The sequence below is a fragment of the Dermacentor silvarum genome, chromosome 10 (genome assembly GCF_013339745.2).
Source record: "Dermacentor silvarum isolate Dsil-2018 chromosome 10, BIME_Dsil_1.4, whole genome shotgun sequence".
Classification (NCBI taxonomy): Eukaryota; Metazoa; Arthropoda; class Arachnida; order Ixodida; family Ixodidae; genus Dermacentor; species Dermacentor silvarum.
Genome location: NC_051163.1, coordinates 123,746,618 through 123,759,025, shown reverse-complemented (window position 1 = coordinate 123,759,025; position 12,408 = coordinate 123,746,618). Strand labels below are relative to the sequence as shown.

At 45.5% G+C, this 12,408-nt stretch overlaps 1 protein-coding gene across 1 annotated transcript in view; it reads right to left on the bottom strand.

The window, feature by feature from the left end:
- LOC119466573 (muscle calcium channel subunit alpha-1) overlaps positions 1 to 12,408 on the bottom strand; it is a 456,872-nt gene that overhangs the window by 92,007 nt on the left and 352,457 nt on the right. The window contains exons 14-18 of the mRNA XM_049657014.1: positions 9,322 to 9,547; positions 6,068 to 6,275; positions 4,578 to 4,698; positions 3,814 to 3,890; positions 1,920 to 2,224 (exon numbers count right to left, since the gene is read on the bottom strand). Coding sequence (XP_049512971.1) covers positions 1,920 to 2,224; positions 3,814 to 3,890; positions 4,578 to 4,698; positions 6,068 to 6,275; positions 9,322 to 9,547 — 937 coding nt within the window. The remainder of the gene's footprint in view (positions 1 to 1,919; positions 2,225 to 3,813; positions 3,891 to 4,577; positions 4,699 to 6,067; positions 6,276 to 9,321; positions 9,548 to 12,408) is intronic.

Genomic DNA, 12,408 nt, shown 5'->3' with positions numbered 1-12,408 from the left:
AAGCCCACCCTCCCGTATCTTAAATTGAGTGCAGTATTTTTGCACTCGATTCGTAATAATTATGTTTGATGTCTGCGAACATTGAATGACACATTCACTCAGTTATTCAGAGAGCAAACATGATTTCACCGTAGTCAACATGATATTAACTGCCGGTAGACCGAAAAACGAGGCACTTCAATACCAGGTGGCTCTATTAAGCACAACTTTAAAAGCTGATCACTAACTGGCCCCTCTGTACAACATCATTTTCTACTGCACTCAATATAAATATTTCACTTGAAAGAAGACTTTGCAGACATTCGCAGGAACGGCTGGACATCGGATGCTTAAGCGACAGTTTACGGTCAACTGTCGCATTAAACTGACCAACCTTATATTTTCAAACATCATCATCATCATCAGCCTATATTTATGTCCACTGCAGGACGAAGGCCTCTCCCTGCCATCTCCAATTACCCCTGTCTTGCTCTAGATGATTCCAACTTGCACCTGCAAATTTCCTAACTTCATAAACCCACATCCCTCATGACTCCTACAATTTTGCAGCATAAGGTGAATATTCCTAAAGTGAAGCTCAAATCCTTGAATCGAATATGGGTAGAATAAAAAAAGTCCATTCAGATAAGATAGTTTTGAATATTCACACAGCAATCCACAGTGCTGAGCCCAATGAAGTTATAAACAGGCTCTGCCTTTAATACGATAAGGAGCCCCTCAAACCCTCTAAGTTTTCCCGAAGGTTCTGGGCACAACTGAATTTCACATAGGGTGAATAAAGTGCCCATGACCATGAATATATCATTACCATCGGTGCTTGAAGAAGTTAACTGGCCAGTACAATAGCTAAAGGTGGCGAGAGAATTTTTGTCATGAAATGTTCACTGACATTTCTCACTCCCTACATTCTTAATAAACACCTGCCCCCCCCCCCCCCCACCTCTTCCCCCATTCCTAAATATGGACTCGGCAGGGAAACATAGCAAGAATACATGAAACACAAGAAGGGAGAAATACACTGGCGCTTCTTCCTTCTTGTCTTTCGTGCTTTTTTTTGCGCTGTTCCCTTGTCGAGTATGTACCGACTAGCCCAAGCCTCTACGGTGTTGCTAAATATGGATCTGTTTCTATAACAGCTGATACTGTGCTGCAGCGCTTGGGTTTTGCGATGTGAATAGTTACAAGTTTAATGGCGACAGTGAACAGGTCAGGTGAGACAATTGACAGGGACCTCGTGATATCACCAGCTGTATTGCGAAATTATTTTACTTAGGTGTGTATAATTAAGTCTGCCGCAAAAAGATACAAAACATTCTGCTAAACTGCCGAGAAGCCGCTTGCTGGTGAACCCACATTTTTTTAGTATTTTACTCAGACCACCACCCGAATTTAGCGATGCCAATTATGTTGAATCGTTATGCTAAGTGTTCAGTCTTTAGATAACCGGAGACTGGCATAGCCGCTGCAGAAACGTAGATGCCATCGGATCCGCAAACCATCGCTGCATTCGAGTTTACACCAACAAGCAAGAACAATGCTCTGTCGTCAAGTAAAAATCACATCAAAGCTGTGCAGTTGTTTGCAGCAACACCTGACGAAATAAAGTTAAGGTGTACGAGACAGTGACTCTAGTGTTTACTGATTTCTGGGGATTTGCTGGTGTTGCTATTTCTGCTTGTTGTATTAGAGCGGTAAACGGGACATGTTCCGTACGAGAACAAATAAAGAAAGATTGAGCGACCAGTGTGTGTCGTTGATTCCTTTTTTTAACCTTGTCCAAAACGCTCCCAGTTTTCGGTCCTGCTAGACAACCTTCGTTCGAATGACATCCGCGGAACCATCGCACGGGTATTAAAAGAAAAAAAAAAACGTAGTCTGCCAAGCATCAGCAGCGCTGCGCGTAGCGCCAACGCCCTCACATCTTGATGAGCGGTGCATGGTTCATGTGGCCGGCCAGGGCGTCAGCCTTGTCCGACGGCGAGTGACCCCCGTTGTTCGCGCCCCTCCCCGCCTCGTTCGAGGCCTCGTCCTGGCTGGCCCCGCCGGTGTTCTGTTCGGCGTCCCGCTGCTGCCGTTGCTGCTGTTGCTGCTGCTGACGCCGTTTGCGCTCGCGCCGGCGCCGCCGCCGACGCCGCCGCCTCAGGCGCCGCTTCCGCTCCTGGCGGAGCCGCTTGCGCCGCTCGTCCTCGTCTTCCTCGGCGCCTTCCTCCTCTTCCTCGTCCTCCTGCGGAGTGACGCCAGTGATCGTTGCCTATTATATACTTGGGAACATTTCCTGTTGGGCCAGTTGGCGAAACATGCAGGGTGTCGCAACTATCATGCACCAAGATTAATAAAAAAAAGAGCAATTCCGTTAGTCGAAGAAAACCTAGTGCATACTGTTTCCAGTACAGTCGAGGAGCTTCCAGGGGTGTTTTGGTTACTGATATTTAATTAGGTAATTGTAATTAAGTATCTAACTCGAGAAGTTATGTCCTAATTATCGCAGTATCAATGTGAAAGTTGTACAGCAACATGAAACACTCCCGATAGAACTATCTGTTGCTCTATACGTGCTGCATAAAAGTGTTTTTCCGAGCGTGAGAGAAGCCCGCGAATACACGCAAAATTGCCGCGCGACTGGCCGCTCGAACCACTTTGTAATAATGCTATAGAGGGAGTTAGGCACACATTTTATAATTGATTGCTACTGTATTCATTAATCATGATGCAATTTATTCAGTGATAAAAACGTTACTTTTATGAAATTAAAACCAAAGAGATGTTCCAGTTAATGATTAATTTTTAGATTGAGCAATCGGTGATTGATTGATTGATTGATTGATTGATTGATTGAATTTGCACATTCAAACAAAACACGGGCTACGAGGAACGCTTTTATGGGGCGCTTGAAGTTCATTTAGGACACCTTGTTTCTTCAGTGGGCACACTTCAGCCATCCCGGGCCGCCCACATAAAGTATTAGCCGATGCTGATCCTGTCCTAACTCCCAAAGTAGCCTTGGAACACAAAATCTTTTCAGCCCACTAAATATTAGGAAGTTCTACAGCTGGTGCTGATCAATGAAAAACTTACAGGTAATATCAAAATGGAGGGATTTATTTTAAACGGTGCTAATAAAAATATTCATTTTCGCATATACGTGTGTGCTGATATCGGCTAAAAGGGCCCTTCACCAGTTGGCACGGTAAATTGTAGTTCCACACAGCCAGCTCTGAAACGCTGTCTGTAACAAAATATTTTTTTCAAATATGTTTATCATTGGAGGAGATAGAGGAAAATGAATGTCTTGTTACCATACCGCCAGGAGGCGAAAGCGTCTGCCAACAAAGACACTCTTTCCGTCTCCCCCGAGAAGCATGCGCAAGGGACCGAGTTATGTTCACGTGGCAAGTCCCACTTCCTTCTTATTATTGTCCTCTTCCGTTTTTTGGTGCGAGGCGCATTTACGGCGGCCTTGCGCATTGGACGATTTAGCGAAGTAACGTGCCCCGGTGAGTGACGTTGATAAAGCTGCGTTTTACGTCATGGCGCTTGTGCGTTAATCTCGACTTTCTGGCTGAGGGTGGCACTTCCACGAGAGGGAGGACGCGTAGCGTTTGGTTTGAAATTTCAACTATTTTTGCGAAGAGCAGCGCTGGAATACTTTTCGCACACGATTGTCAACGCCTGAAGTGTCCGCTGCACTTGTCTGCTTCAAATAGCCAACCCTGGTGAGGGGTCCTTTAACAATGCTACCACGCGCATGATGAGGCGATTCTGTGCTCAAGTTTAAAGAAAGTACGAATCCCTTGCGGAGAAAGGGAGACTCACCTTTTCTATGGCAGTGAGGCTTTCAGCGTCAGCCAGGTTGTCTACCGCGATGGCCAAGAATACGTTGAGCAATATGTCTTCATTACAACATGCTGTCAAGGAAAGGTCGGTTTGCGGAAGAGAAGGTTCTTGGGGTTCAGGCAAAGCGCGAAGTCAATGTTACACCAAGGGTGAAAGTAGTAAAGTTGTAAGCCCGCATTTGATATACAGTGTAAAGAATAGTGTCTATTCCCGTACGGTATTTTAGAGTCAGGTGCTGTGGGAGACCTCTTTCTCTTTCTCCCCTAAACACTTTCTTATTTTCAATAAACACGTTTAGGCCTTCTTCGTTCCTCTGTGATGCTGCATGTTCTGTTTTTGTTCAGTTTTTTTCTCACATGAAGCTGTATTGTATATTTGGTTGGCAATCATCGGCGTCCTCCTGCCAAGGAGGCGGATGATATGGTAGTCACGAAAAGCACTATAATACCACACATACTTTCAATTATTAAGGTAATTCACTACGCTGTGTAATTTTAGAACGTACGGTGTTTACTCGTTGGTCACAGACAGCGACATGCAGCGGGACAGGCAGTCAAGTTTTTTTGGGTAAATCTGTATTTCCCAGCCGTTAGTCAGTGAAAGAAACACAAAGGAATTGCAAAGATTGTGCGTAGCAAATGCTAGCAGAAAACAAACAACGAACAACAATCCCTGTGTTGCCAGTCCGACCTTAAACGCACATCGATGCTCCCACTTCCGGTGCTTGTTTCCATAAAGGATACAGTTGCCGCAAATGAAGAGAATAATGAAGTAGATGCAGGCCACCCCGCCGAAAGAGCCAACACCACCGAAGGCTTTGATGCCGTCGTACATCACTACGTTCCAGTCCTCGCCGGTCAGGATCTGCGGTATTACAACGCATCACAGGCACGCTTGAGCATGCAGACTGCAGAAGCTGAGCTGCAACACACGATTCGCCGCGCTATGCTTCGCCTTTGTAATCGAAAGACTACGTATACTACCTAAATTTTACTATGTTAGTAACTTGTTGCAAAGGAGTAAATTAAGCAACTCTGACACGACTCTGAAAAGCAGGACATACGTACTGGAACCGACTATCAGCTGTTTGCCCTTATTTTTCATCAGCAACGAAGTTTCTATATAGGAGAGCTTTCCGTATGAACGACGGGGTGCAAATCGTCATTGCGCTCATATATTCTGCATCGAAGGAAAAAGTAGTCCGCGTTAGAAGAGCATATATTGCAAACGTGCAAGTCAAAGCTTTACCAACTTATTTCCAGTACAGTTCACTTAGTGAAAAATGCACTTCATTGAACCTTTTTATCTGGCTGTACTAAGATGAGAAAATACTGTTTTTAAGCCAAAATAATCTTTTCATTCGTATTCCGGCCCATTTACGGTCAACCACAAAATATTACGTACCGTGAAATCTTAGAAAAAGCTGAATATCTCCGCAGCCTAGCAACGCCGCCTGGCATTTTAATATTGGGCCTCGACTAGAATATGCTAACAACATTGTCGTATGCAGTTTTACTGGCTAGAACTATAGGCTGCTCGGGAATTGAACGTTTTCTGAGATCCCGTGGTCCGTAAACTTTTGTGGTTGACTGCATACAGAAGTGTGATAATGCTAAGGCGAAACGACTATCACACTCCGTGTCGTTTTTCCTTTATGTACAAATTGAAATTGCCTGGTTTATTGTCCTTCAGCAACACTAGAGCTAGACAATGTGAATTTTTACGACACGGCATACTTCAACGCGCACCTAAATGTAATAGATGGGCGTTCTTGCATTGTTCCCCCATCACAACTCAAGCGCCGCGGCCGGTAATGGAAACCGTGGCGTCGCGCACGGCAGCAAAATGCAATAGCCACTGATTCACCACGACGGGTGGATAAATAAATTGATAACCGATTAACAATAAAACCTAAATATATCTCATCGTCAACTCAGTGCTTGTCCTCTTTTTATCATTCATCGTCAAAACTGTTTTCACATCACACGTTGACGTATTTACGGATGTCGTCCTTGGGTAATTCGCTGCTGCATCGACTATCTTTAGGTCTTGAGCTATGGCAAAAAGCACAAATACGTTTTACATAATTGCGGTAGACCAGTTTGGTGCTCATGCACACCTTTCGCCTGCCCTTCCTTAGTTACGAAGCACTGTGAATGAAATAAAGACGGCAACGAAAGGACAAAGGCAGATGCATCGTCCATTACTTATGCGAGGTAATCGAGTGATTCACCTGAAATACGGTGAGCAAGGCCTGCCAGAAGGTGTCGAAATTGCTCCGCGGCTTGTCCTCGGTGGGGCGGTTGAACCTGCCGCCGAACACCTGCATGCCGAGCAGCGCGAATATCACGATGAACAGGAACAACAGCAGCAGCAGGCTGGCGATCGACCGCATCGAGTTGATCAGCGACGCCACCAGGTTCCGAAGCGACGCCCAATACCTGTCACGGGGCGGGTGAAGAAAGTGCGACGCGAGCCAGGTCAGTGTCACGGCTTAGAAAGCGACGTCCTTGCACTCGTCGTGTGAGCGAAATTCCTGGTGAAAAACAATATCCCCAAATTCCGCCTGCGGCCGTACTCGACGTGTTCGTGTTACAGGCCCATGATATCGCCGACACTGCTCAGCCGAACTCACAAGAATTCGCCACCTTACGGTTTTCATTTATTTGCAACCTAAAGGGCTATATTAAAGAACAATTTGAACATTGATTACGACGCACACCTTCAGCTGTTGAAGGTCCTTCGAGCGCGGTCGGATGCTGCCTTCGTATTTCCTGTTGCAAAGACGCTTTAAGGATACCTTCGGGATGCAGCGAGGCTGTCAAAGCTGCACTCAGTTCGCATGTCACGCTTTTAGCATTGCTTCTGTGTGTCTCGCTCTCTTTCACCCCTCGTCGTATACAAAACCTGCAGTAACGTATGTAGCCTTCAGCAAGGCAAACCTCTGCGCTTAGCAATATTTTTCTCCTTTATTAAAATACCTATTTTAAAGATATGATGACGACTCTCACAAGTGCCAGCTGCTCCTGTGTTTCAGCGAGTGATAAAAAAATCAGCGAAGAATAAATCCATGGCGACAAACAAAAAGCACATAACGAAAGGTTTATGTTAACAAAATACACAAGCAATGGCTTTCACAAAAGATGTCCTACAGAGTTATGCGACAGAATACTGAAGAAAGACATCCTTATTGCTACAAAAAAGTCAGAACTAAAGTACCTCTCGGAAGTCACACTCAAAAGTTGATGAACATCAAATGTTTCAAAATTTTTCAAAGTACCTCTCATCAAATGCAATCTCTTATGTGGTTTCTTTCTCATAATTTTCATAATCAGGGTGCCTCTCGAGGCTCTAAGGGAGGTCGAGGAAAACAATGATATGCGACTGCTCATACTAGGGCATGCTATAGCTATGAATGCTTTGCACTTTGATCAAACTGTGAATGCAGTGTCACGTGTGCCTTTCTGGGCTCCCATCCTCCTAGCTGTTCTTAATTTTGCTGTGAATTACCAACTTGCACACGCTTGCATCCTTGTACATTTTAGCAAAGCAACAACATCACATGACCTAGGCTGTACAACATGACCTACAACATGACCTAGGCTGTACGGAGTCTTTAAAGATCTCATACGCGATACTCAGTTCTCACCTTTCATCCTGTCATTCAATAACGCTCTGAGCCACATATGCTTGCGTTACAATCAACTATGATTCCATTGAATTCAATTTCATTCAGCATCATGTCACATGGTGCCAGGGACATAGACGAAATTCAGCAAAAAAGTTCCGTCTGACGGAGATCTGTGCTCCCAACATCACATGGTTTCAAGAGCTTTATTTTACTTAAATATACGCACTGTAACAAAGAAAACCGTGACACTTGTACATCAAAAATCGGCGCATCGGCGCCTAACAAGAAACCGAATATCAAAGCTAAAAAGTTCCAAATGACGAGTAGTACAAAATCGTTCATTTCCCTTATCAGCTTACTTTTTGAGTTGTCAATGATCGGCATCTTCAGTGGTTAATGAAGAGGAATTCTTAGTTAATTCAAAATCCGAAACAAACATATACCGCAGTTGCCTATATGACACTGCATGTAAATCGCACTTATGTAAATCACGCCCATCTAAAAAGAGTTGATTTAACAATGTAGGTAGCCGTAAACCTAATGATAATTAGCGCACGCTCTTAATTACTTGAACAAGTATACACTTTAGACGAAGCTTTAGTTCGTACCCAACTCCGATGCCACCTATTCAAACACATGTAAAAAGCAGGAATGATTTTCCTGAAATATTTGCAGTTTTTTTTTTTTTGCACATGATAGCGAATCTTCAATTATAGTCATTCCTTGAAGCATAATCTTGATTCAGGGCCTGAATTTGTTTACAAAAATTGCCAAAACTTGATAAAATAGAAGTACGAAGTATACAAATTTGTAACTCTGCATCAGAAACAGATATCGCAGTTTTGTGGAAGACTACCTATAGTTCATCTTTTTATTGGCAAAATCTTTAGAAATATCATGAAAGTATGAAAGTATGGCCAAGTTCAGAGTGAAAAGGCAGTTTAAATGAAAGTTCTTTGGCAATCGGCACACGGTGAATGCTCTGACCCAAGACCACGTGCACGTGAATGTATCGGCGAGTGCGGCAAAGCTTCAAAAATTGGAGCACAACCGTGAAGTTCCACTGCAAGATCACTTACTGGAATGAAATAGGGTCATTGATATGGAGTTCAATGACCCTATTTAGTGGCAGGCCCGGAAACAGTGGCAGGCCCGGAATGCAAGAAAACCTCGCACAGACTGGAGCAGCTCTCTAAGCATGGAATATATTTTGCATGTGTTGTTCTGTGTAGTGCATGCGAATATGAACATTCATAGTAGTATCGAAAAGTAGTATCCTATAATTATGAAAGTGTCAATGAGAAAGTTGTAGAGCGACATGGAAAACTCCCGATACAGCTTTCTGTTGCTGAATACGTGCTACATAAAAGTGTTTTTCCGAGCGTGAAAGAAGCCCGCAAATACACGCAAAGTGCCTCCAGTGGCCAGTCGAGCGGCAATTCTGTATGTATTCGCGGGCTTCTTTCACGCTCAGAAAAACACTTTCATGTAGCACGTATTCAGCAACAGAAAGCTGTATCGGGAGTTTTTCATGTCGCTCTACAACTTTCTCATTGACACTTTCATAATTATAGGATACTACTTTTCGAGTCATATAATTAATTACAATTACCTAATGAAATCTCAATAACAAAAAAATTACTGGTGGCTACTATACTGTACTGGAAACAATACGCACAAAGTTTGCTTCGCGTAACGCAATTCCTCCTTTTTTTTTTAATCGTGCTGCATGATAGCTGGGACACCCTGTATGTATACACCTTGTGTGTAAAAAAATGTTCGGAGCACGCTCTCTACTTTAGGTTTACGTGGCGTTATTGGTTCATGCAGCAGCGCATTCGGTGAGGATTACTCACTTGGTGACCTTGAATATTCGCAGCAGGCGGACGCATCGAAGCACGGACACTCCTAGCGGAGGCATGATGTCGGTGTATGTGAACACCGTCTCCAGGATAGAGCTGATCACCACGAAGCAGTCGAAGCGGTTGAACAGCGACACGAAGTAGCCCTGGAAACCCAGGCTGTACAGCTTCAGTAGCATCTCCAGCGTGAACAGCACCACGAAGAACATGTTCGCCACGTCTGCGCACGAAAGGAACAGCACCAATGGTTAAGACATGTTTTTTATTCCTTAATGGGATTAGCATTTGGAGCCTACTCCAGCCACTTTGTGTCTATCTAGCCTCCTTACGCCTGTATGGTCCACGAAACGTTCCGTTAAGGCGTTCTGCTAATTTGCAGTGCCGCTTCATCGCAAGCTTGGCGGCTGTGAACCCCGTAGCCTACTATGTGATGCAATCTTGGTGATGTTGTTGGTAGGGACGCCGTCAATGCACACTTTGATGTTTTCCACCAACCATCATACTACGAGCGAGTCCTCTATTTTTTGTATGATTAGTGTATCTGTCACGATCATCATTTTTATGTTCATAAAGTATCCTTTCAAATTTCTGTTCAGTGCAGGGCGGATCCGAACCCGCGGGTCCCCGGGTTCCTCAAGGACAGCAGCTGGGCGCTTTAGCTCTGGACCACGAGTGCCCACGGGCTGCGAGGGAATAATTATCAGCGTTTCCACGCGCCAGTGCGCCACGGGTGAAATTTCGGAGGCCGCGCAAAAAAAGAAAGAGTCCGCAAGCGCGCTGGTAGATGGCGCTGTGTGTCCGGAGAGAAGCGTGAAAGAGGAACCCAGCTGCAGTTCACGCCTGATACACGACTGCTTTAGGAGGTAGCATTTCGGTGGGTCGCTTCATTGCTTTAGTGATAATCGCATTACCGTCGACAGTGATCGATGACTATCGACGGCAATGCGTTTCGCATTGAATCAATGTCGCGACACAACGTATTGCCAACGTCGAAACCAGCTATGAATGATGCGTGTACTACGGCGTGACACCTCTTTCATGCTTCCCTAAGAAAATTCGGCGCCCCCTAGCGGCGCCTCCGTGATTCGCATTGCGTCCAAAATGCATGGTGCGCCGGAGCGTGAGAACGCTGAGAAACACGTCATGCGGCAGACGGGCTTCTCTCTTGCGCTCCTGTCTAAACACGCTGCGCCGTCATTCGTGGCGCTGCCAAGAAGTCCGCAAGTGGACTCCTATAGACGAGAAGTGCGGCATGCCGGTGCGTGCGAACGCTGAAAATTGTGCCCTCGCTTGCCGCACGCATAGTGCCAAAATACACAGTGTGTCAAGTTGGCGAGAGGTTCATTAAAGAACGGCGCATACCCAGAGCATTCATGACAGAGCTCGCTAAATCGTTGGCGTGAAAGGCGTTAATTGAAAAGCGGCAGATACACAGTGCATTTGTGATGCAGCCTGCTTAAGCATCGGGGTATTGTCCTTGAGGAATCCTTGTGACGTGAGTTCGATTTCGGCGAGCAAAGGAAAAATTTTAAGCATCTTTTTGGCCATTGTAGAGCGGCACGTCCCGAGTGGCGCACACCTAGTTACCGAATTTGGCGTCAAAGGCTTTTATTGAACAGCGACACCCAGCTACTGGCGCATACCCGGTGACCAAAATCGGCATCAACGAGGGTAAGTGAAGAGCGGTACATGCCAAGTCCTGCGTCTACCGTGCCCCATGTCGGCGGGGAAGTCGTTCGTACACTTTGCTACACACTCAATGAGTCAAGTTAGTCCGATGGTTGGTTTCCAACACGGTTCCTCCAGCCCAGCAGCCTGATGCTCTAACCATTTCAGCATCAACTACACAGTGATCAAGTTGGCGGGAAAACGGTTAGAAAGAAACGTAAAAGCATATTTAGATAGATTGATGGCCCCCGAAAGTCCGTTAAGTACCCTAAGCATGATAAAGCAAAAACGTCGCAGTTCTCCCCGAAAGGCGAAGCATCAATGACGATAGCAAATTAGTGGACAGCTACACGAAGTAAGGCTAATAGTTTGATCGGCCTTATAAATTTGTAAACATAGGTATGCTAACCAAATGAACAAGCATGCTGTCGAGCGTGCACAAGCACACATGAACGCATCTCACTCGATGACCGCGGAAACTCGCTCTCAGAAAGCTATAGTGAGGAAGCGCGCAGCAGCAGCGGGCGAACTGACTTTCGTCCTGCCGCTCGCATCAGCGCGAACGAAACCGCGAAAACACAGCGCACGCGGACTGTGTCCCCGACGCAGGTGGCATTCAAGATACACCGACCCGGGAGAGCGGGCGCTCGCGGCCGCCGGGGCCACCCGGAGTCGGGAACACCCTCGCCAGCTCTCCCTCGCACGCTTTCGCTCGCACATACAGCATACGGCACGCGGTGATCATTTTATCGCCATTGGACTATACAGAACCTCGTGGCTAGGGCGAGGGCGACGCCTACGGCAAGGATGCGCCTGGAGTGTCCATTTAATTCCTATCGAAATAATAATAAATCTGTCCGGGCCTTCTTTGTAAGGAAGCTGCCTAGGTAAATTGCCGTACCATAATTGACCATTTGGAAGTTGTAGGTGGGTCTCACCTTCTCTCGATTGTCTTTCTTCCTGGGTACATTTACGAATGCGTCGGGATCAATTGCCGACGTATTGCAGGGCAAGAGGAAATAGAGCGATAAACATAAATCGCTGATTGATTGATTAAATAGATAGATAGATAGATAGATAGATAGATAGATAGATAGATAGATAGATAGATAGATAGATAGATAGATAGATAGATAGATAGATAGATAGATAGATAGATAGATAGATAGATAGATAGATAGATAGAATTGAGCATCCCGAAACAAATAAGGGGTTATAAGAAGTCTTACTGGAGGATTCCGCGCTAATTCAATCACCCGAGGTTCCAGAACAGTGCACACGCAATGCGCATCAGTTGAGCGTTCGTTGCATTCTACCTCCATTGGAAGCGGCCGGGACGTAAAGCTCACACCACGTGCAGGCTGCACATCGTCATAGCCAATGAGCCACCGTGTCAGATAGGTTATTAATTCG